The sequence below is a fragment of the Electrona antarctica genome (genome assembly GCF_951216825.1).
Source record: "Electrona antarctica genome assembly, chromosome: 22".
Classification (NCBI taxonomy): Eukaryota; Metazoa; Chordata; class Actinopteri; order Myctophiformes; family Myctophidae; genus Electrona; species Electrona antarctica.
In genome coordinates this window covers 18,206,423-18,232,746 of record NC_136805.1, presented here as the reverse complement: position 1 = coordinate 18,232,746, position 26,324 = coordinate 18,206,423, and the positions used below count along the sequence as shown (strand labels likewise).

General features: G+C 44.6%; 1 protein-coding gene across 1 annotated transcript in view; it reads left to right on the top strand.

The window, feature by feature from the left end:
- The window catches only part of skap1 (src kinase associated phosphoprotein 1), a 47,931-nt gene that overhangs the window by 20,133 nt on the left and 1,474 nt on the right, over window positions 1-26,324 (top strand). Inside the window, exons 5-12 of the mRNA XM_079493062.1 lie at window positions 4,142-4,222; window positions 5,178-5,261; window positions 5,355-5,479; window positions 6,104-6,167; window positions 8,799-9,038; window positions 13,711-13,758; window positions 14,245-14,354; window positions 26,127-26,229. Coding sequence (XP_079349188.1) covers window positions 4,142-4,222; window positions 5,178-5,261; window positions 5,355-5,479; window positions 6,104-6,167; window positions 8,799-9,038; window positions 13,711-13,758; window positions 14,245-14,354; window positions 26,127-26,219 — 845 coding nt within the window. The 3' untranslated portion in view covers window positions 26,220-26,229. The remainder of the gene's footprint in view (window positions 1-4,141; window positions 4,223-5,177; window positions 5,262-5,354; window positions 5,480-6,103; window positions 6,168-8,798; window positions 9,039-13,710; window positions 13,759-14,244; window positions 14,355-26,126; window positions 26,230-26,324) is intronic.

The window sequence follows — 26,324 nt, the reverse complement described above, 5'->3', positions numbered from 1 at the left end:
CACCTCATCAGCAGAGTTCAGGCGGAGGTCAGGTCCTGCCCCCCTGATGCTGCATTCAATGCAATATACCTCCTCGCATCGAGAGGCATATCGCCGAAGCCGCCGCCTCCTCCTCCCCGCCCTGCGTTCCAAGGACTTAAACAGTAGAGAGAGAAAGCGCAGGTCACTGGTCCTGTAGTCCCACTCCTCACCTGAGCTGTGAGAGGATGCTTTTGATCCGTTCCACCTGGGCCAGACTGATTTTACCCATTTAGACCTGAGGACGAAATTTAAAAAATGGCTTCTAAATCAGGACAATTTTCTGAAAACCTCATGTTTCTATATCAGTGGTTCTCAATATTTCATGTCAAGGACCCAAAAATGTATATGTATTTGGTCGCCGACCCCCTATCTGAAAATATGTTGTTCCAGCTACCCCCCAGAAGAAAAGATTTGAGTTAAAAACGTTCACTCTAAAATAATATATATTCAAAGATTTACGCCACATTTTCACGATTTTTCAAAAATAGCAGACCTACAAGCTCGTAGCGCGGCACTCGGTGCCGTGCTATGAGCTTGTAGATCTGCTATTTTTCAATAGCTAAAGCACAACATAATGCTTAAAACACCAAAAGGGGTTCCAAAAGGGGGTTCCGGTGCACATTAGAGAGAATAAATGCACACAACCTCTTTCAATGATTATATAGGCAAATTACTTATTTCAATAACAGTATGTCATTTTCCATGGGAGCTCTTAATTGAACTGGCAAAAAAGTCTGCCTCCATTTTTTTTCAGCTCTGGTTCAAGCCCTCTGCTTGCGTCCACTCCCGCCTTGTCTCAGTAAAGCAGAAACACTACCATGACGACCGGACCGCAACCCGCTGTCCTTTAATCTGTTGTTGTTGCCATGGCGTCTCCTTCTGCAGCATCATCATCAACCTCACTTTTGAGCCATTTAGTGTGTTCCTATAGCATCTTTGTTGCATTATGACCACAGTCAGATATAATGTAGCACATTAGTCCTCCCACCCAACCATTTCCCTTCATTTTGATTCACTCTCTGCCCCGGCCTCTGATTGACTTTCAGCCTAACTAAAGTGGATTTTAATGAGAGAATACATTAACTCCCTCTGGTCATGCTAACATAAATCAGCCTTTTCTTGCGGGATCAACTGCTGAGCTCATAACACCATGCTGAGAGAGTGTGAATAACCAAATGAGAGATGGCAGCCGTCGCCAACCGCTGCCAGCTCTCAGATGCTGTTGTTGTGTTGCGTCCCCCGAGTCTAAAACAAGTTCAGCAAGGCAACAAACATGGCACAGTAAAGTGCCGCACAGGTTGGGCTTGCTGATGGGGAAATATGTTGCTTCATCAGAATCAGTTAAACGGACATCTCTGGTCAATTTCTTATTGATTATTTTCTCCATTTCTGAAATAGGGGTTGTTCAAATCTTTTGTTCTTCATTGCCATTGTGTATACAGTTACAATTATGCCCCTAGCAGGTTCTCACCTTGATTGACTAAACGTTGCTGCGTGAGTGTAACATTACATTCCATCTATCTGTTTGTAATTGCACTTGGCTAAAAGCTAAATAGATTATGCGGGAATATCAATAAATTGCCATCAAATTAATGTCAATACCCAAGCTGTGGATGGCAGTAATTAAAACACAAAAAGGATGAAAATGAAGTCATCGCATTGCCCTGAATAATTGATAATGCAATTTATGATTTGTATGAAAGAGTGCCGTGTGTCTGTGATTCTGATGAGGACCTAATCAGATGCATTAATGTGTCTCTCTCTGTGTGCCTGCATCTCACGCAGGAAATCATTTAAACACAATTCAAGCACTGTTTGATGCTTGTTTTGTTTTTAACACCCTAAATTATACATGTTTCACAAATAAGATTACTTCTGAATATCCACTTAAAATGACTTTGGTCCCAAAGTGGTGTTAGCGTGTAATTTGATTAAAGGAGGCATTGCTCACTCTGGACCAATCAGAATGTGTTTTTGCAAGGTGGTGGGCGGGATCAATGGCGACTTGTGTGAGAATAACCGACCGTGCACAGCTTTTAGGTTTGTACTGCTGCTGTGGAAGGGTTGCCAAGTATAGCGTTCACGTGGCACGCACATCCCCCACTAGCATAAAGCCTAATTTATACGTTGTGAGCTTGTAGATCGACTATTTTCGGCGTGCAACTAAGTATAAAGCAGACTCTCCATTATGCCGGTGAAATCAGGTCAAATGTTGAAATCCCCATTTTCCTCCCACCCAAGGTTTCATATTTCTTTTATTTTAGAATGAAATGGAGAGAGAGAGAGAGAGCTAATCGGGTGGAGCCATGTCCTCCAGTGCTAAGGTGATGCAAAGGCACAAATGTGTAATGTTTATTGACCCAAGCAGATCAGAGTGATCCCATGTTGATTTTGCAACTCCTCAACTATTAACCGGTCTCGACCTCTGAGATAAATGAAGAGCGAGAGAGGCAGACGGATGAGGGGATTAGATGAGCGCCCGCAACAGGGAAGCAGGCCCAGGAAAAATGAACGGACTGCCGGCGGATGGATGAGGTGGGGGAGCCTAATGACCGCTGTTTGTTATGATGTACCGAATCAGGCTCTCCTTTGACAAAACAGTCCTCAGCACCTCCGTATTTATAGTGTCACCAGTCAGTCCATCCACAAAGGCAGGCCGGTGATATGTGAGTGCGTTCGAATCCGCGAGGTGTCCAGGGCTGTGCTCTTCAATGACCCGCTCATCCGTCAGGCCCCCACGAGCTGAAAGCACTGCAGGGTTATCGGATCACACACTGGATAGGTGTTGACCCCGTGCATAAATCTCTGGAATGCTGTTCCAGACAAAACAAGGAAGTAGCTGTCATAAGTTTCATTTTTGTCCGCCACATGAGGCTGTTTCCCCCCCCCTTTTTTTCCTTTTCAGAGGAGCATTTCACGGGTCCTATCCAGGAAATGCCCTTGGCGCAACAAGGCGCTTGACACTGTAACGTCACACAAGTTTAGTGGGCGTTCGACCCAGCTGCGCTTTCACCTTGCTCATTCTGCTAGCGCTATGGCTATTTGTCTAACACTGGGGGGATTCCCCGTGTTTAAAAAAGAGCACCCGGTTACGGTATGACATGTTTGGTTTACCCAGCAGTTAAGCGGTGCCGTCTGGAAGGGCCGATGGATTCCAGGCCCTCTGCCTTGTCATCAGTGCCCTGGGTGAGGTGTCACACTGACCAGTGTAAATGGACTTTAAATGGTCCATGTACTCCAGACTAAAAAGGCGGCACCTGCTCCCTCGCTGCTTCTTCTCCATTTAAGGCTAATGCCTGATGACTAATGAACGCGGAGGAAGTTGAGCTTTGTTTTCGACACACGCCAAAGCCAGGTACTCCTTATGAGGCGAAGGGCGGCAGATGGCCCTTGAAGCTGACCCTGGGTCAGTTTTGCTATTTCCCCACTAATGGCCCAAGGTTAGGAAGTGATCTCCAGTTATCCTTCATGAAGAGGGCGCTAGCCGGAGATCTTGTGTCGAAGAGGAGCTTCATTGTGTGAAATATTTAGTGCGGCGTACTGCTGTGCTGGTCTCCCGATGGACATTTCAATTCGTGCGATTGTAGCATGCGTGCCGATAAATGTGCATCTCTGTCTGCAGATGCAGGCTTGTTGAAAATTCCCACGGGCAAGTCATTCCCATTAAAGTGCACTGTGAGCAGATGTATGGACTGCAGTGCTCAGCACAGCACTGTAAATGTATTGATCCCACTTTCCTAAAGCCTTAAGGGGGGGGGGGTATTTGATCCAATTCTTAGGAGGCTGCATGTTTATGGTGTGTGTATGCTTTGTAAGATCCAGTGTTAATCTAACTCTGAGGGTGCAAAAATCGACCCATTTCTCAGAGTTAAATTAACAAATTTCACTGTGTGTGTGTGTGTGCGACTGTGCACGCGTGTGTGTGTGTGTGTGTGTGCGCGCGCGCATGTGTGTGCGCGTGTGTGTGCGCGTGCGTGTGCGCATGTGTGTGTTTGCGTGCGTGCGTGCGGGTGTTGCAATGGGGCCTTAATTCAAGAATTAAGAACAAATGATGTAGCATTCAATAAAGAGTTCATTGTGAACACAGGCAGTCAACAATGTCCATTGTGTCTTTCCACAGTCTTCGGGGAAGTTGACGCGGTGGCAGCCCAGGACCTCAACAACATCTTGAAGCAAGGCTACTTGGAAAAGAAACGACGAGGTACACATAAATATCGCAGTCAGATTGTGAAGTTTATATAGTTTACTGAAAATTGAAGAGTAGTTTTGCACTACCTGTTGAACCCCACAACACAGTAAGTATACTACAATATTTGATAAAGTCAAGTGTAATCATCCCTGATGTGTTTGTGGGCATCGTACTTGGGTATAGATTTGATTGGAAATGGAAATAACATTTTGTTTTACCTCTCTTGTTAAAATGTACCAAATTCCTTTCATGTATGTATTGTATACATACTGTAGAATTGTACGGTTCAACAGTATCTGCTTTCAGGGGATCTAACAGATACGACCAGGAGAGAACAAAATAGATTAATATAAAAGGGAATGTATGTGCTGTCTACTATGTGAATGTATATATACTGCTACCCTCTGTGTGACTAGTCAATTCAACAAGCAATAATTAATTGATTTATTTATATTTATATTTGTCCAAGTGAATTTTGAAATGCATACTATTACACTTATACAACTTCAAGATGCAATATACAATATAATGTATTAATTTGTTTACCTACACTATACTAATCACTAGTCTGAAGTGTGAAGTATTTTCTGAATTTATAGTGTAAATAATTGTATATTGCTAATTAGTTTTGCAATATTGTATATAGTTGATATCTATTTATATCTTACCTTTACATCTTTATATTGTTGCTCATCTTTATATTTTAATCAAATTGTAAAATAATTGAAATGTTTCTATACTTTTGCTTTACCATAGTGCACCAATATTACAGTATACAAATTAATCTGATTTGCAAATATACCTGGCAAAAAACCTGATTCTGACTCCATATTTTTATGCAGTATTTTTGTGTTAAACATCAGATATAAGGGCACCAACAACGTACAACATTTAAAATATGAATTTTGTTTGTGCGTTCATGCTAATGCTAACAGTGCAAGTGTCCCATTGCAATTCTCCCATCCAGACCACAGCTTCTTTAGCATGGAGTGGCAAAAGAGGTGGTGTGTCCTCAACAACACTATCTTCTACTACTTTGGGAGTGAAAAAGGTTGGCCTCAAATACTTTTACATTTACATACATTTTAAACCTTTAAAAGTGAAACATAAAGTAATGTCCTTCCTATTCATCGGTTTTGTTCAGACAGGCAGCAGAAGGGCTCTTTCTATATCAATGGCTACAGTGTTGAACTGGTAACCAACCTACGGAAAGACTCCAAAAAGAATGCCTGTTTTGAGTTAAGTGCACCTGGTCGCCGTACCTTCCAGGTGGGTAGAATTACAACCTTAATATCATTTGCTTTTCTTCATATACACTGTATATAATATATTCCCTGAATTAGATAGCCACTCTGTGGTTCAATAACAATCGATTGAGTTTCAGGCTGCTATATATTTACAGATCAAAGAATAAAAAAATAAAAAACTCTGTCTTCGCTTGCTCAATAAAGAAAGGGTTTAATCACACAATGTTTCGACCAATACCTACTTCAGGCACATCTGCTGACAAATGATACCAACATCATTATATACACGAGAAAGGTACACAGAAAGTTATTTGACCTTGGTCACAAATGAATACATCTACAGAATGCCTTTATCGGTATAACAACAATTTAAGTACATTGATCACATCATTAAAAAAGTCAATCACATCAATAACACCCATAAAAAGGTAACAATTTAAATATACTATATTAGATAAATTGTGACTGAAATCTGATGGCTTTTAGATGGGAAACGATTCCTCATTTTCTTTCTTCTAGTTCCGAGTTCCCCATGAAGAACTTACGGGTTTGCGCCACAAAGAGTTAAGATCTTTTGTTCCCATGCAAACCCAGCCTGAGATGTCATATGATAAATCGTGGTATTATTGTCACTTTGTCCCACCAGTTCACTGCCAGCAGTCCTCGGGAGGCCAGAGAATGGGTGGACCAGATCAATTTTGTCCTGAAAGGTAAGCTTGCATGTCCTCGTTTTTAAAAGACGCATGAGCCGTTCAGAAAACGAAGTTAAAGGAAGACAATGTTGTTCTCATAGTTCCCCAGGCTCATTTTTCCACAGTTGTCAACCCAAGTTTGCTTGTATATGCATTGAGGGGGCAGGAAAGGTCAGGAAATGACAGACTGACATTTTTTATCTGCGAATCGAGCAAAAAAATAATAAATAAATAAAAGGTTCAAAAACACTTTATCCATCATCAGGCGGCTCAGCCAATCACACACAGTTCTCGAACCTCCTCATTCTACACGTCACGGAAGCGACCGCGTCGTGACGAACCTCCGACTCCTATCCTCCGCCCGCCTCCACATACCCCCCCCCCCCCCCCCCCCCACCCTACCGAATTCCAGCTTTACGGGAAATTGATTGGTAGACGTTCTGGTTATCCTCCAGCGACATCGATTTCTGCCCCGGCCGATGGTGTACGTTGAGGGGACCTGATACCCTGTGTTGCAGTGGGCCAGTCGCCTGCAATCAGACTGGCCCTCCATCTGAGCGAGCAGTCGCAACGGCGGCTGCTCTAAAACGGGCTCGGACCAGCCCACTGACTTGCGGGAAGTAACGGACACCCCCGCGCCATTTGTCTCAGCTATACCCGACGCAGGCCCACGTTTTCCACTACCAAAGGAAACACAGCCCCGAGCGTTCACGTTCTAAAGCTGCAATCTGGAACTCATTTGAATGAATACGAGGTTATTTGAACCAATCTGTACAGTGTGTTAGTGCAATATGAACAGCGTATCTGCAGGGGTTAAATGTGGTCTCCTTTCTCTTTTTAGACCTGGAACGCATGTGCGTCACTTTAGCCTTAAACCACTTTTAACCATTATTATATACTTTAGCTGTTGAGAAATAGCAGATATACAAGCTCATCGTAGATCTGCTACTATTGAAAAATCATGCAAATCATTAAATATATATTCTTTCACAGAAAACGTTTTTTTAACTCATATCTATGTCGGGTCCCTGGAACAACATAGATTTTTCAGAACACCGTCATGATTTAGAAGACATCTGGTCTCAGGGTAGACCAGGACACCGGCTACAGTAGGTATAGCGGGTGACAAGTTGCCATGCCTGAAGAAGATCACACTGTTAGTGAGAAATCTACTCATCTACTACCGTGCCTTGCCCTCGTGGAGATTGCCTGAGGAGGAGCAATACAAAACTGGTCTCTCATAAGGGAGACCCGAGTTAGAATCCCGGTAGGACATAAAAGTTACAGATTGCAGCATTAGGTCATCATTATGTGACTACATTTGCACCTGAATCCACACTCTATGTGTTCCGCTGACGTCTAACCTCGTTTTCCATGTATAGCATGATTTCTAATCTCTTGTGACATTCTGTCTCAATATAGGCAATACTTATTGTATTGCCCAGTGCACAGTATAAATCGGCTATGCTCGCCATATGATACCATTGTATGACAGAGTTAGTGTAAAATAGGGCATAAGTGGTAAATTAATGACAATCACAAGAGAAACATGACAGAGAGAAGCATAAGAGGACATGATGTGTGACACTAGGTCTAGAGAGCTGGATCTGAACCCTCACTAGCCGTAGGTAATACATGACATAATTGTGATTAACGATATTATCCCGATTATAAAAATATGCTTAAAACATCGAATGCCACTTTTGATAAACACGTTAACCCCCAGCATCCCTATTCTGGGGGGAACGTTCAAAAATAGCCAATCTACAACACGCAACGTGTTGTGAGCTTGTAGATCTGCTATTTTTGGTGAATTGATTTGTCTGGAGTGAAATAAGAGTGTACCAACTGTGCTCCCTACAGGTCCGTATAGTATAACGGGAGCTACTGAATTTGCAGCTGAACAAAAGCCAATTCATCCCAGTGTATATGAGGGACAATTTCACGATAATTCAAATTCCCGCGGCGATATGATTACTGTGAGCGGGTTCTTTATCACGATAAACAATGATAACGCTTATCGTCGCATCCCTAGTACACACCACCCAAACCCTTTGGACGTGTCTCTCTTTCATTCATGTGTTTGTTCTTTTAATGCCGAGCTGTGTCTTCCATTTCTAGTGTGCAGTGGTGGAAAGTAACTAAGTACATTTACTCAACTACTGTACAATTTTGAGGTATTTGTAGCCTACTTTACTTGAGTAGTTCCAATTTCTAATACTTTTACTTCTACTCCACTGCATCTCAGATCCAAATATTGTACTTTTACTCCACTACAATTATTTGACAACTTTAGTTACTTTTTACTTTGTAGATTTGGATTATTATTAAAAAACATACATTAACCACTTTTTTCAAAAGATTTTTATACATTTGAAAACGTTTCCATTCTGCATAATGAATATACTTTTACTTTTGATATTTAAGTACATTTTTATACCAATATAGTACTTTTACTCAAGTAAGTTTTGATTACTGGACTTTTACTTGTGACAGATTATAGTTCTACATTGCAGTATTGAAACTTTTACTTTTGAGTATTTTTTTCCACCCCTGGCTCTTTCAATGCGGAGCCGTGTCTTCCATCTCTAGTGTGTAACTCTGCTGATCACACTGATCGCTCTCCCTCCGTCTCTCCTCGGAAAACAGATCTCAGCTCCAGCTTCATCCCTTACGACGACGAGGACGAGGAGGAAGAGGAGGAGGAGGAGGAGCGGGAGGAGGAAGAGGAGACCTACGATGACATTGAGGAGTTCACCAGCCCTCCTCCCCAGCAGCCTCGGCCCGGCCTTGGACACCACCCGGCCCCGGGACCCCGCCAAGGACCGGAGGAGGAGGAGAGGGGGGGTGATGAGGAGGACGAGGACGACATCTATGAGGTCCTGCCAGGTATAATGAGGACATGGTTGCCTCGTTTATTATGAGTCCCCAGTTCATTTCATGAGTGTGTAGCAATGGATCAGGATTCTCCATGTACAGAGACACACAGACACGTACTTGATTATGCACACTTTGAAAAGATGATTACATGAGCAAACGCACGCGCACACACGCACGCGCACACACACACACACACACACACACACACACACACACACACACACACACACACACACACACACACACACACACACACACACACACACACACACACACACACACACACACACACACACTCCTATGCCCTCAGGAATTCTAGTAACACCCAGTAGATGGCTGTGATAACCTTCCGTGGCTGTGATGTTCCTGTTGCCAGGTGCGTGCCTCCCCATCACTGCAACTCCCTCAGTGATCTCTCATTATAAATCATGCAACACTAATAAGCATGTCAGGGGCTGAGGATGGTGTTTCCAGCACCGCAGAAGGCTCAGAGGGGAAGTTTCAGCGTGCGAAGACTAGAGATCAGCCTGCCTCGCTCCCCTTTCCTAACCTCCATCATTACTGTGGACAGAGGCATCTGTCTGGAAAGAGTTATGTTGTTGAAATCAGCAAGATCCCAGTCGTTTCTGAGCGCTCTCTGATGGAACGTTCAATTAGCTAATGTTGCCAGGCAACAAATACAATTCCAGCCAGTAAGCAGAGTTTTACTATTGCCTAGCAACAACATGTAGTTCCAGGAAGTGAAAATCAAATCTCTGGAGGTAGAAATGTGGTCCAGATCCTATTCTGCTGCAACGGTTTCACTGATGCTGGAGTCTTGAGGAAGGATAATCGCAAAAACAGAGAGAATAGTCTTTATCCAAATCCGCCCAACCCAACCCCCTATGGAAAACGAGTACAGTTCCACGTGTCAGGTGGCTACAGGGCCCGGGAAGGACAAAAGGGGCGATCCGATCCTTTCACAGCCATCGTCCATCACCCTTTCTATTAAAAAAGATACATCAAGATTCGGTTTCGTCCAGTGGATGCATTACCTTTGCCGAAATCGTTGGCGAGAGGGAGATCAGTCTTGGGACTGTCATGCCGGCGTACAAAGCCATCTGGGAAGGGGTACAGACCCTGACCACAGATGGCATATCAAATGACAGGCTCTTTCGTTCACTTTCTCACCCCCTTCACTTATCAATCACTCTGCCTCGTTCTATGGTCACTTACCACTTCTCTACAGGACAGTGAGTGAACACTGCTTGATGGTCAGGCTTTTTTTACAGTTGCTTTCAGAATGGAAGAGAAGAAATGGCAGGAAATTAGAAATGTACCACGTGAATGATATAGTGACCCCATTCTGTGGAAAATAGCAGTCCTGCAAACTCACAAACACGCTGCAACCGCGCCTGTAGCTTAAGTTGTAGAGTGGCTATTTCAACAAAGAGATTTAGAGAGGGATAAAAGTAGGAGGGACCTATAGTATAGATCCCTGAGGGACACTGGCTATTTACATAGATAGGGTTGATCAAGGGAGGTGTGACCAAAGTAAAAAAAGATACTGTACTGTACTGTACTGTACTGTACTGTACTGTACTGTACTGTACTGTACTGTACTGTACTGTACTGTACTGTACTGTACATGCAACATCATATCATACTGTATGCGATTCAGAAATACATATACAGTTGGGTGCCACCGATATTGTCCCTTCATCATTTGACCCATTTAGGCCTGACCTCAAAATTTAAAAAAATCCTTCTAAATCCTCCAGTTTTCTGAAATAAATTCAAAAATTCAAAAATAGCAGACCTACAAGCTCGTAGCGCGCCACTCGGTGGCGCGCTATGAGCTGTAGCATAACATGAGCTGTAGCATAACATAGCTTATGGTCGTTTTGTGCATTTTGTTTTCGTTCATAACATGGCAAATTTGTACTGGTCTCTTTGTCAAATATTATTGTGCGTACGCGCTACCAAGATGGTGATTTTCCAGGTGCTGCGCTGCGTCCATGTTGTTGAAGAGGCTGCATCGTAGAGAGAATACAGAAGGGCGCTTGTATTGACACTGGTGCTGCTGACTGATTTTATAGAGTGGAAAATTAAATCACATTGATATAGAAACCGGTGGCCTCTCCTCTGAAGGATGCCCTTTTCTACAGCACTTGAACACTGCTAAACAAACACCATTACTGTATCTTTATACTGTATATACACCATATATACTTTTGTGTGTGCGCCTGCGTGCGTGTGTGCGCGCGCGCGCGCACGCACGCACGCGCGCGCTTGCGGGAGAGAGATGGAGAGAGACAGAGAGAGAAGAGAGAGGCTTGCAAGCATACCCTTATACACATCCAGATTAGTGTCCACGTGTAAAATATGTGCATGTGTGCACAGCGCACATTTTATGTACTTGTGTGTGAAAGGGAATGTGAGTGTGCCCCGGCCGTTCATGTGTGCTTCCTGGGCTGCATGGTTCCTGGAAGCAGAGGGGCAGGTTGCTGTGGAGGGTGGATAGGATAGGGTTGCTGGGCTGGTGCTGGCGTGGCTGTCAGGCTGACAGTGTGTAAAGGATGGTCGTGGCGGGAGACACGAGAGAGAGAGAGAGAGAGAGAGAGAGAGAGAGAGAGAGAGAGAGAGAGAGCAGGGATATCACGGTGTCACCTCGCCGAGTACCACGCCCCCACAATCAATGACAAATCTACCTCCACCAGCCCTAAAAACCCATGTTTTACTTCTAAGTGTTCACCAACATGTCCGTAGTCCGTACACGGACACATTTTAGATTTTCTTTTTTACACACCATTATAATGTTCTTATTTTGATCATAAGACCCAATTACTGGATGTCAGTCTCCAGGTTTTCTTCAGAATAAGCATGACAATTATTTATTATGACACTATGGCACATTAGGAGTCTCAACTAGTACTAATGGTTCTCAAATGTTTTATTTGCAATCATGTAGAAAGACTCTGTTACAAGTAAGGTCAAGAATACTATGTGTCACAGTACGAGCAGGAGGTTTTCAGACCCAAGTGCAGGACAGAGGCAGAGAGGCAAAGTAGTGGAATTGTAGGACGTTTATTACCAAAAAGGAACTGAAAAATCAGGGGAGTATAAATACACAAGGACACAGGTGAACTCAACTGATAATCAACACAAGGATTGGCTAAAAGACAAGAAAAGGTGGAGACACTAGGCTAATCAGGGTACTGGTGAGACAACACAGGTAACATGAGCAACACAGGAAACACTAACAGACTGCAAAATAAAAGCACACAAGTGTAAAGTAAGACTAAAACCAAGAACAAGGAACACTAGAAAAACACAACATGTCACGGACCATGACACTATGTATGTATAAATGTATACGCACTGTAAGCTTGTAGATTGGCTATTTTCAAATGGCTGAAATGTACAGGGTTGAAGTGGTTAATGTAGCCTATGTTTTGTAATATTAGTCAAAATCGACAAAGAATAAACTAGCAGTAATTCAAGTTTTCAAATAAATGGAGTAAAAGTGTAATATTTGCATCGTAGTAGTGGAGTAGAAGTAAAAGGAAAGGAAAGGAAATTTGTATATGTATATGTAACAGGGACGAATAGTTTTCATAATCCTCATGGGGGCCCGTGCCGCCCCGCTCCCCCCCCCCCCCAAGAGGTCAACCTCATGAGGTCAAATTCCTCATGGGGGCCGAGATCCCTGGTCCAATTCCTCATGGGGGCCCTGGCCCCCCGGCCCCCATAGACTCTACGTCACTGCATGTATACATTGTTGATAGTGGGAATGAAAACACGGGCACACCACAGGAAGTGGAGGGCTGAGGGCCGGCCAAACGGGCCAACATCCTGTTATACACATTCTATTGAGGCCTGCCACCAGAGGCAAATTCAAATGAAACAAACAGCAGAGGGTGCTGTTTTTTCTTTTTTTTGCAGTGTGTGTGTGTGCGTGTGTGTGCGTGCGTGCGTGCGTTCGTGCATGCGTGCGTGCGTGCGTGCGTGCGTGCGTGCGTGCGTGCGTGCGTTTATTACTATTTGTGAAATACACATTGTGAGGACAATTTTCTTGCAAGAGAATGCTTTTTAGGTATTATTGAGGTTGGGGTTATAGGATTATGATTGATTAGGCATTTAGCGGTTGCGTTTATGTGGGTTAGAGTTGGAGTTATACCTGGTTTCTATATTTAGTTGTGTGACGCAGAGGCGTATCTACAATAAGGCGAGGCCAGGCGTCCGCCTGTCCAAATCCATTTCTGGCCTGGCCAAAATCCATACAATGAGAAAAAAGAGGACAAAAACAAGACGTGAGAACTATTAATGGACAGCTGATTGGCTGTCGCGGTAGAGCGCGACCCTCAATCACCATTGGAATGTAAATGCAAGCCTTTCAGCCTTTGTATACTACTCGTCTGGCAGGTCTATCTCTTTGAAAACCTTTAGTGCTACGATTGTGCGCGGGGAGACGACAATTAACACATCTTGCCTGTCCAAAATATAATTCTTGCCTGCCCAAAATGTAATTCCTGGAAACGCCACTGGTGTGACGGTGTTGTCGCTGATCTACAACATTGCAACACCGCCGTATAACTCAGGCTTTAGGCCGGAGTTAGCGGTAAGCTTGTAAAATTGCCGTACAATATGTTGAAGTCCTCACAAGTATACTGTATACTAATGTTTGTTTGTTTGTCTTCAGAGGACGACGACTTTCCAGATGTGGTGGAGGAGAAGAGCTCCAAATCAGGTCAGAGGGCCACTCCGCAATGCTACACTCACTATCATCGTTCTCCCTCAGCAAATGTTTTCCTCCCAAGTTCACTAAATTAAATGAAAAACTTTCCAATTCTTAAGTGTAAGAAGTGTGTGGGTATACGTGTGTGTGTGTGTGCGTGTGTGGGGGGGGGACTCAAAGCTTCACCCTCTAAAACATTGTTTCCCAAACAGTAGGTTGGGACCCATTTGTGGGTCACAGACACATTTTTTGGGTCCCTTTATTTTTTGTTTTCTACATTTTGTTTTTAAGTAGGCTATTATTATTACTTTTCAGTAATTTGCCTTGAAAAGATACTTATTCTCTCAGGCTTATTGTTGTTTGTAAAGCGTCCTTGGGTTCATGAAAGGCGCTATATAAATTCAAGCTATTATTATTATTATTATGATCAGGCGGGGAGGAGGAGGAAGAGGAGGTTGTGTTGTTTTCTTCATGGCACGCTCTGTATTTCACTCTCAGCCTCGTCGTCGGATTACGCCAACTACTACCAGGGCTTGTGGGACTGTGAGGGCGACGAGCCAGACGAACTGTCCTTCCACCGAGGGGAGCTCGTCTACATCCTCAGCAAGGTCAGCCACATAGAAATTCCTGTCGAGTGGCAATTCTGCTCGTACATCATGCCACCCTCGGGACACCACCCTCACAACAATGATGGGCAATTTCTGTCAACTCCCCCACGCCCTATTTCTTCAAAGATGGAGTGCCGTGATTTCCCCCCCTTAAAACATGATCATCAGGTACTATGTATGATTATTGATTATACCATGAGGAAGATTTTTTTTTAAGTGTACAGAAAGTGATAATATTATGTTTTTATGTCGCCACACCGACCATTTCTCGTTAAGTGTACCTGCTTTTCATCTTAGCACCACACACCTGAACGTAAGCCTCGCCCACAGCTGTTGTATGATAATGGGGGAGGGGTTAGGGTTATGACATCACTTAAGTGGTGTATTTTCAATTGGGCCTTTTGACTCAAAGGCTTTCAGCTTTCAGGAAGAAACCAAAAATACACAGGGAAGACATTTGATTATTATAATCACACCTGGCGGTCTATTAGAGTAATATTAACTCCATAGACGCATACAAAACAAAAAAAGTACAAAACTCACGGCACTCCATCTTTAAGTAAGTTCCTCAGCACCTCCTCCCCCAAATAAGTACATTAATTGTGTTAAGAGTGGCCGAAGCACAGAGAAAATGCGGGAGAAAAATGTTCCGGGTTATTTAGCCTCTGATAAAATAAAGGTTAAACAACGACGACAGCGATCATTACCTCCAATAATTGCCATTTGCTCACATCACTTGGAGAACATGCTGATGGTCCCCCAACATCTACATTTCTGCAGTGTAGCCCCCCAATGCAGCGGTGCAGCGGCAGGAGTGGCATTGTCTATTCCCCCCCTGCCACTAGGGCGAAGTGCCTCTCAGACGCTGGGTAATGGGGCCGTTGTTCATTACGGAGCCTATATCACAGGGGTTAATTGAGCGAGCAGCCATGCGAGGCCCTCCTCTTCTGTTTGACATACACCGCAGGTGAAGCCATCCTGCATCTCAGCTCTTTTCTCTCTCAATCTATTTCGCTGTGTTTTATGACCGTCTTGTAGCTACATGCAGAGTATCTGCTGCTGAAAAGCCATCCCTACTGGAAATCAATGCATTGTAATTTGGGCACTTTTGCTATGCCGTGGGACTTGTTGCCATTGGCCGGTTTGCGATCGAATTATCCTGTGTTGTATTTGATGGGCAGTGGCCATAAATTCAAGTAATGTGTACATGTGTATTCCCCTTTCTGTTTTTAAATTGATTGTATAGTTAAGAGTAATTGTTAAGTACACATATTGGCATTTCAGACTACTCTTATCCTCAAAAGGACTGAATGGTTAATGTGGAAACAATTCAGGTTTTGAAATAAACATGAACTTGAGCCACTGAATTTTAACCCCCTTATAATGCTTGGTTAGTAGCTAAACAAATAGCTTACAGACTTTCAGAATGGAAACAACATTGTCCTCACATGGACAATAAGTATTTGGCCTCATAATGGTAGATACAGAAAAATTACAATACATAATGAATAAATAAATAAACATACAATCAAACACCACAAGACAAAAGGATATCATAATTTACAGCACATATAATCCAGGAATCCAGTCTAGAGTTTGTCCGAAATGGATTTTTCAAGGCCGATAACGATTCCGATATTTTGGAGAACAGGAAGGTCGAACCGATGTTTTTCAAACATTCTGATATCCATAATTAATGTAGAAAACCCTATACCCTAAAAGGCATCTGATTCCACTGTCTGCTGTGCATGTGCCTTTCATTCTAGCCTGGCATGTTTCATGTTTAGCCTCAATGTTAAGTACATGCACTGACTATTCAGTAGTGATTGAAATGTAATTTTGTTATATGAAAAAATCCACTGGATAAATCAACAATGTTGCATACCAAAAAGAAAAACGAATAAACAAAAAAGATCTGCACCATCGGCTTAATCAGCGACCACCCCGATATGGTACAAAATGCGAGTGTACGACAGGAACAGGTGAAATATGCTCTCTGCACATGATAGAGTTTTAATTGAGCTCTTGGATGTCAAATTAACGAGACGCCACCATTCTGCGTCTGTGTGTGCCGCTTGATAGGGTGAAAAGTCGTCCAAACCATTTGTCATATAAGCAACGATAGAGGCACAATACTTAAGGGAACAAAGGAGACTCGCCTCCGTGGAGAGATGTTGGCTACAAATTCAGCCCAAACAGCCAGGACTCTGCCCTGTTATATATTACCTTTCAACTGTAAGGATCAGATAACTGCCTCGCCGGTGACTTTAAAAGCGCACCCAACTCCAGCCTGGGCGTGCTGCGTAGCTGTAGCGCTTCACCATCGTAATGACACAGATTACTCTTGTTTTGTGCACCCGTATGGCGGAGTCATAACAGAGTGACAGACTGCGACAGAGTATTCTAAAGGGCTCGGTATACTTCGCTGAGCAAGGTGTCGCTCACCTAAAAACGGTTGATCTACAAGCTCACAAGGCATCACAGCAGCATGATCGGCCGGTTTACAGTGCACGACGACATGCACGCAACTAGGTGTAAATTTGTCGTAGCTACCGTATATCTCTGAAAGGATTTAAAGAGAGGCCCGCGGGCCGTAAATTATTTAGAGGTGATCACCGGACGTCCTCCTGAATGCTTGGTTTAGTATGACACTGCAACTCCGCCCGCGACACGTCGTAATGTTTTCACATTTACAGTGTTGAGTGGCATTATTAGTATTATAGGCCATAATCGGCTGTTTATTTTAATGAGCCCTCAGGGAGGGGGTTTCCCTGCTGGTGCACATGGAAGGGCCACTAATACTCAGCTTTACGGGGGGGGATTCCTGAGAACCCTGACCTCCGCCAGTGAAATACGGGCCCTTGGCTGGAGCTCAAGTCCGTCTCTTAACTGGGGACCCGGACACATGAAATGGCTGTAATAAAACCAGGGCCCATAAATTCTCCTACTGGGGGAGGGCTGGTTGTCTGTGCTGTTATGTCAACACTGACCATAATTACAAGGTAATAAGGACATGCTCTAAGTGTTAAATCAATGGTGCTAACAAACTGTTATTTTTAAAGCTGGGATGTGATTGACTGCTGAAGTGCAGAATGGGATAGCCACAGGCGTGGTGTCGTATGGCTGTGAACTGAGTAGAACATGCCGATTGTATAAAAGACCTCCATCAATCATTATTGATCTCTCACTTACTGTAAAGTGGGGGCATTTTTACTGTATTTGTGTGTTATTTTTCTCTGAGTTTTGTGTGTTTGTATGCGTGTGAGTGAGTGAATGAGTGAGTGCTGTGTGTGTGTGTGTGTGTGTGTGCCTGTGTGCACGTGCGTGTGCGTGCATGCGTGCGTGCGTGCGTGCGTGCGTGTGCGCGCGTGTACATGTGTGCACACTCACGCATGTGTGTGCACACACGTGCATGTGTGTGTGTGTGTACGTACACTTGTTTGTGGCTGTGTACTATGGACGCACATGCATCCAACTGACAAAGTAAATAAATTAGGAAGCCCACAACTCATATGAATCCCATTAGTTCAGGAGAATTAATCTCGTAGCACGCCTCTGCTGCTGCTTGCACCCATGCTGAACTCGCCTTCCAGAGCGAGCTCGCTGGTACTGCTCAGCGCTCTGATACATGGGCTGGAAGCACGCGGCCACATCCATCTTGTGTTTTCGCTCTGGCATTTCATTTCTGAGAGCTTGCATTTTTCTAATGCACATTATGGCTTTACACTGACATCTTTGCGTGTAATGACAAAATACGACGAGCTCTGCATTTTCTTTTTCCTTTTTTTTTGTTTTGTTTTGGCGACATGGCGTACTCCGATTTTTTAACTTGATCCTAATGTTTGGATGTTTCACGGCTTTTACGCTGCTTTATGGTGATCTACATTTCAAACATAGCACGTGACATGCCACATTGTAAATTGTGTAGAATTTACAATGGCGTTGTAACAGTGCAAAATTGACCCATGACAAGATATCAGCATGACGGCGCTATCGTTGACATATGTAATGCTTGTATTCTGGCCCTCAATAATCCATAACGTTGTCCTGCATTCCTCCTTTCTAATTTATGTAGCCGGAATCAAAATACATGGGCTCTACAGGTCAGCTGTCACATTCCTGAATTCCCATATGCACTCATGGGGAACTGCAGGATGGAGTGGGGAGAGATTTATGGCATAAACCCATCCAGGGTCCTTTAAACTCTGGCAAGGAGTGCTGCCACCCCTCTCTCTCTCTCTCTCTCTCTCTCTCCCTCCATCTCCCCGCTCTCTGCTCTCCAACCCTCTGTCCTCGCTGTCCAACCAAAACACAGAGAGGGGGAGACGGGTTAGCCAATCCCACGAGCTTCCTAAAGTAGACAGTCACGTAATATCTGTGTGTTCTGTTCAGTTCCAGCCCCCTTTCACAGTGGCAGAAATGGCTCATTAGAAGCAAAGAGAACATGGACACCGCTGACACCTTGTGGCGGTGGCTGGCAGCGTCCGTTGCATATACAACAGGAGGTGTTTTACAGATGACAGCCCACACACGCCAAAGGTTGATTTATGATGCTTCGCTCTAAATCAACAAGGGCTTCACTTGCACACCATTGACATTTTCAGTGTCGTGGAAAGCATGAACATTTCAAATTTGATTTAGTCCGTCTTGAAACCGTCAAATAATGATAATACAAAAAAACATATGATCAAGAATTCAGGCTCCTGACATATCTGAGGGGGACCACTAGTAGGCCTCTGGATAAGGAACCTGGGACGATCTTCCATTAAGCCTGATTCGTACTTGCGTGTGTCGCACAGCGAAAATAGCTGATCTACATGCTCACAACGCGCCGCACCGCTACGCGCCCGTTACACTTGTAGATCTGCAATTCTTCGGCGAGCGACACCTGCACGCAGCTATAGCTAAGTATAACTCAGGCTTTTAGGGTCATAGCGGCTTCAATCCATGACAGCCCAATGTGGCCACAGGTCACACCGCCTGAATGCAGGCCAAGAAAGGAGAAAGTGGGGGAAAACAATCAGATGGAAAAGTCAAGTCAAGACAAAAGGGGGTGGGGGTCCCTTTATCCCTTTGTGTGAACTCAGTCTCTCCTCTCTCTTTCTGCTTTTCTCTGTCACACACACACACACACACACACACACACACACACACACACACACACACACACACACACACACACACACACACACACACACACACACACACACACACACACACACACACACACACACAGCCATTTAAAGACCCCCGGCTGCTATTGTGGCCATAGACACCAAGACGCTATAGACAGGCAAGACATCCTATTTACCACCCAAAGTAGAGATAGAGGGGGGGGGGGAGTCTGGGGTGCAGGGTCACGCAGGAGGCAGCGGTCATTCCCCGGTCAACTACAGTAGGTCATTATTCAGCTCCAGCCAATAGTCCAGAACCGTGCCCAGCGTACCCCCCCCCCCCCCCCCCCCCCCCCCCTCGATCCATTCTGCTTAATTATTATAAATGAGGGGTGGCGTAAACAGCCATCATTACAGACACTCAGCAGCATACACAAATCCACTTTAAATTGCTATTAAGTTAAGGAGTCATCCGTAATCCCAGGCGGCCATTACAAAAGGAGCGAGTAGGTTCTTCCTTTTTATTAAATCTCGTCGTCCCTGAGATATTTTCAAACGTTCTCATGCTCCGTCATGTTTCCACTTTGAAGCCAATTCTCTGATTTAATTAAAAGCCCGCTCAGGAAAGAACGGACACTAAGTAGCCATTTCATTCTCTGATTGTGCAGAATTATCATTCATATCTCTAAATGGATAGGTTGGGGCCGGGGGTGGTGGAGGGGGGTGTTTCTTATAAGCCTTTGGGGGGGGGGGGGGGGGGAACACTACTCATATAAGTAACTTTACCACCAGTTTACGGTTTATTACCAAGACATTTGCAGAGCATTTGAAAACGTACCTGTGTGTGTGTGTGTGTGTGTGTGTGTGTGTGTGTGTGTGTGTGTGTGTGAGCGTGCACGTGCACGTGCGCACGCACAGGCGTGTGTGCATGTGCGCGCGCCTGCCTGTGGAGACAGAGAGCAGGGTTCCCTGTAACCTGATTGAGGGTTAAACCGATCAGGGGGTCCAGCCGAGCGGAGGTGTCCATGTTTCTTTGTTAGGCCGAGAGTAGTGGATGGGAGAACTGCAGAGCTGCAGTGCATGTGTCTGATGACTTTATGCAAGAGAAGGAGAGAAAGAGTCAAGAGAGAGAGAGAGACATAGAGAGAGAGAGACAGAGAGACAGAGAGGAAGAACGAGGAGAGGGCGTCAGAGGAGAGACGGAAGAAGAAAGGGAGAGATAGGAAGAGATGAGGGGGCGGTTGGAGGGGAGAGGAAGGGAGGCAGGGAGGGAGGGAGGGAGAGATGGTAACACCCAGGCGGTGGGTTCAGCGGCAGGGCAATGAGAGACTTCCTGCTCTTCATCACGCCCAAGGCCTGCCTCAGTCAGCTGGTGGCCGAGGAGAGATGCCTCATGTGTCAGGCTTATTAGCACTCCCCCTGGTTTGTATGCATTTGGGAGCATACATGCATGCATGCATGCGTGCATGCGTATCTGTGCGGTTGCGCGCACGTGTCTGCGTATGTGTGTTTAAGTGTGATATTAATAAGTATGTATGTGTGCCACGAGAGCGCCGTATAGGTGTCTTTTTGTGTCGGTGTGCACAGTGCCGAGTGCTGATTTAATTCTGAGGGTGTAAAAATGGGCCTGTGACGGTCAGGATTTTTGATTTCAGATTATGCAAAAAGTGGGGGAAAAGACACCCAGAATCTCAAATTGAGATAGGGGGGGTCTGTCTTTGTCCTGGCGTGACGCAAAAGTGGTCTCTCCTGTCCGCTTGTGTCGGTCCTTGTCCCTCACAGCGACCCGGGCTCGGCCCCGACCCTCTCCCGCCTCTCCAGGCACGGTTGGCTGTCAATCCGTGCTGCGGCGTGGAACATGAGCGATGGGTCCCATCAGAGCGCCACCATTAGCCAGCCCCCTGAGTGGTAAATAAACGATCGCGCCGGTACACTGCAGGTGTTGCCATGGCAACGTGCTCCCGATGACGGCCCCGCCCACGCTGCCCCCCACCCGCTCTCGACGGAGGAGTCACCGGGAGGTCACAGAGTCGATGCTCTCCAGCCGCCACCGCGTGGCGCTGTTCTCTCCCCCCCCCCACCCCTGCCATCTCTCTGTCTGAGCTCGGGTTGGAATGCGAGCAGTGATTTGATCCGTGTTCGGGCCAGGCCACTCCACTGCTGTCACATACGTGTTGCTTCCCACAAATTAGGCGTGCAGACACAGAGCGCTGCATGCATCCTGGTCCAAGTCGTTAATGATATTACAGCCGGACATTGACCAGAGCCCCGGCTAGCCGCTGAGGGACACTTGGTTTGGGAACCCCAGAGAGAACTCCTTACAGTGTGAGATCTCTGTCTGTCTGTCTGTCTGTCTGTCTGTGGCCTCCTCTTCCTGTTCATGGGGATTTGGTTGTCATTGTTCATGTGGCCAGCTCTGCCAACTGTCTTGTCTTTGTTTTCACCTTAGAATTTCCCCCCACATCTTAGGCCGAACCGGCCTGGAGACAATATAGAAAGACAACAACAGACAAACACTGAGAAGGACACCGTAGACTTTCGAAAGCACAGCTTTTGTCATTTGAATAATTTACTCTCGGTGGCTGGTGCTTTGAATGTCCCTATTACAGCAGGTGTACTCTGGGTGAACCCGGCTTCAAGTGCGAGGGAGATGGACTCGTCGGCACGCCTGACAGACTTCCACCGCCATTGGCGCCCCACTCCCGTGATGTAGCAGTTGTATTAAAATGGCGGTGCTGATAATCCCAAAGACCTTTCTCGGGGAGAATTTGAGACCGACTGCACAGATGGGCCACGGAGATAAATAAAACTCTCTGTCAGTGCGTGGTTGGTGGAATAGTGCTGCGACGCCCCCAAGGGAGAGAAAAACTGTTTTCACTCTCTCTCTCTCTCTCTCTGATGCCCCCCCCCCACCCATCAGACCCCCCCGCCCGTCCGTCTGTCTCTCACTTCTTCCTCTGGTTTACACGTCCTCTCCACTGAGTACGGCAGCCAAAATTGTTTTCCACGATACAGCTCGTTCCTCTGCGGGACCACAGGGTGCTCAGTGCCAATACAGACTAGTGCTTTCCCACCGTTAAAGTTACATTCCAACTCCATCATGATGCATGAGTGTATGGTATATATAAATATACAAAGTGTGTGTGTGTGTGTGTGTGTGTGTGTGTGTGTGTGTGTGTGTGTGTGTGTGTGTGTGTGTGTGTGTGTGTGTGTGTGTGTGTGTGTGTGTGTGTGTGTATTGAAGTAGTGTGCCCTCCACTCAGTTATTACACTGGCCGGGGCAAGAGAAAAAACAGGACAAGACAAAGAAGACTAGACAAGGACAACTGACATGGTCAGCCAGTCACAACATATTATGTGTATACGCCGAAGGGTCTGAACCTATCTGAGCTGATCACTATGGGTGAATTGAAATCTATTTTAAAGGATACAGAGATTAGTACTATTGGCAAAACATTTTGTGTTCACTTGTATGTAGTGTGTGATATACGTTTAGTTTATTGATACGTAATAGTGTTTCATGCTGCCTCTTGGCGAGGTCACTCTTAAAAAAAAGGGGGGGGGGGGAATATATATTTATATATATATAAATGCTTGAGTCTGAATTTGTCAGTCAAGCTTTCGTGGGACAGAACGTACGATAATGTACGCAGTCTCACGGGCAGTCTCACGGGCTTGGATGGATGAGCTGCTTATCATGGTATAAGTCGTATAACTCGACGTGCTCTGAGAACACTTGAGTGTGGCGGACCATCTCTCTCTGACTGGCCCATCCATCTTGGCTGTCCAGAGCAGTGCTCATTAACACAGCAGGCCTGCCTCTCATTCCTCTGGCAGGAGAGGGGTGTCAGAGGTCTACATGACAGGAATATCCACTGACGACATGCCATCCGTCACACATGCCATCCGTTACTAAAAGAAACTGTGAGTCACGCACATAAGCTACCATATCGTCTCTGTCGGGGGGAAGATCTCATATCGGCGTGTCCAAAACTGTTACTTTTCAGGATTCAAATGAAGAAAAAAAAAGAAATTGCTAAAAGTAGTAGATCCACAAGCTCGAAACGTGCCGCGTTGATGCTTTTGTGTGACGTTAGTATGACCACGTAAGGCGAAAAGTTACATTTCAATATGGACATAAGAGGTTTCTGCCTGACAGGACGATATACTGTATATGGTGTATGTGCATTATGAAAGCTTACAGTCACTTACAGGCTATATAAATACTATATATGTGTATGTGTGTAGAGTCAGTGTGAGCCAACGTGTTTGTAAAACAATTAGGAACAAATTACACAGGCCTTATTAGAAACTGGACCACTACAATTCACTTTGTACACGTTCAGAGCCGCTGGGCAGGCCTCAAATTGTTCGTATGTGTCCATGTGTTGCTATAAAGCCGCAGTCGACAGAAGGAGACAAGCAGTCTTTGAAACATGAAGCTTAGCTCTGCTTTTAATCAGAACTTCTAGTCCCAGCTGGCGCTCTTCAATAAAAGATTACACTCTTCTTTCAACGTGTCATCTGCGCTCATTACAGAATTTAATTTCCATACCACATTTTCACTTCAAATAAACTATTGTACCAGTGCTTTTAAGAGGGCTTTGTGTTATTATGTGTGTACATTTGTGCATCCCTGCTGCACATGTCGACGTGCTTGTGTGCACTGTATGTATGCTATAGTCTATGTGTGTGCAGTGCACACGCACGCGCATGTGAACATGTGCGCAGTCAAGCAGCCGTTGGCTTGATACTCCTCTCGGAGCCGAGATGAAGCGTCCACACTCCCATTCTCAATCTGCCGTACAACTATAGAGACGAGTGGTGGGCCTCTTCCCCTCCATCAGGGTGGGAAAATGACTGTGGGCAGGTGCCTCCGCTCGTCTGCTCAGCTGGAACCCACCCCCCTGGTCGCTGGCCAAATATTGATCTGGTAGTTAGAGACCAACTGTTGTGATCAAATTATCATGCGGTGGCTGATGTAAGTCAATCACATAAATGCACGAAGCGCCTGAATGAACCCGGGCACGGTGGAAACAATTGAATGTGTGTGTGGCACTAGTCTGTTATAATGGGGTTTACAGAACAGTTGTATGGAAAAGTCAAGGAATTTGTGACATTGTGTTGTCACTTGTCAGATAATTTATTTTCTTGCAAACCATGGGATTTTTTTTGTCCATTATATATACAGTATATTAAGTGTAAAGGTGAGTTGGACTGTCAAGTCATATTCTCCAAGACAAATATATTTTGAATGGGAACCAAATTCATAAACCTGTACAGATTTGTGATCCTATTCACTGAATAGAATCATCAACTTAAAAAAACAAAACAAATTCAGATGAAGTCTACATTTTAACTATATTCAGTTTAAATGTATGGACCAAAAAGCATTATTTGAACATCTGTCCTGGTTCACACATGAAAAGAAAACATGAAAATGTTATGGAAAATTATACTTCCATATGAGTAAACTCAGCATTATTGTTTCTATTCAGATGGTTTCACTTCAGCAGACTCGTGTTCAGTACAAAATAACCGTACCTTCACCTTTGCCCCACTGTAATCTCTTTAAACAGATATCTGCATATGAATGCGACGGCATAGCCGATGGTTTCCGGGACTGGCCCCACTGTAACTCCTAGTCCAAGCTGCTCTGTGAAGGCTCATAGGCAGCGTGATTTTGTTTTTCTGGTTGCTGGAGGTTAAACTGTAGGCAGTAGTAGTTTCATCTCACACATTACCATTATGATAGTAATAATGTGTGTTTGACTATGATTTAATCGTGCATTTTACACTTCATTTATAGAGACGCTATTCTCAGATTGAGTGGAGCCTGGGTTCTGACCTCAGGGCAGAGAGAACCGCAGTCAGACTCCAAATGTTTTGATGAATTGAACAAGGTGGACCCTCTTGTAAACAAGTGTAATGCTTAATTGGGTCGTCCACTCACAGTTAACAGTCTTTGTATTGAGTGTGTGCTTGAAATGTACTGTAATTCTGCAAACTGTTAATAAATATTTCAATCAATCAATCAGACTCAGGCTACATACAGCCCATAGCATCATTTCTATTACATTGAAATGGTTTATACAAGGACAGTTTTTTTTAATTTTCCCCAATACTACTCAGATCTCTTTTGTCCTGTTTGTAATTCTATAATGTAATTTCATTTATTAAGCTTTACATTTATATAAGCAATAATGGTAACAAAAGAATACGTTTTGTTGCATGCTGAATTTGTAGATTTGGCTTCTAACTCTCCTCACCCTCTGTATCACAGTATCAGAGCTATTTTATTTAGTCACTCGGTGCGTTTATTTCATCTCATCAAGCTGTTCCATGAATATTTTAATGCTGTTGCTGATTTCCATCATGTGACCTTGACTTTTGGTTTTCTTTCTCTTTTCATTTAGCAGTTTTTAGTACCCCTGGGTTTAGTTTTCTACCTGCAGCTGTTAAAAAACAAAAAAACAAATGTCATTGCTGCCTTGGCAGTGCTTTTTAATTTACATATTTATTTTATTATCGTTAAGCAAATATAATAACCACGGTAATCAACACAGTACACGGAGCTTATACTTCAGCCATTACTTTGTTGTGTAAACTCAGCCTATAGGAGTTACAGCCCTTCCTTTGTTCATCTTGGGTTTTTCAGGAGTACAACATCCATGGCTGGTGGGTCGGCGAGATCAGCGGCACCGTGGGGATTGTCCCCAAGGACTTCCTTCACCCCGCCTACATCCTCTGAGCTCCAACAGGTACCCAGGCACTCTCTTATCATCACCATTATGGACCATTACCGTGGCCCTAATACACAGAAACGGTCCCCCTGGTGCTCATCCAGATTGCCATT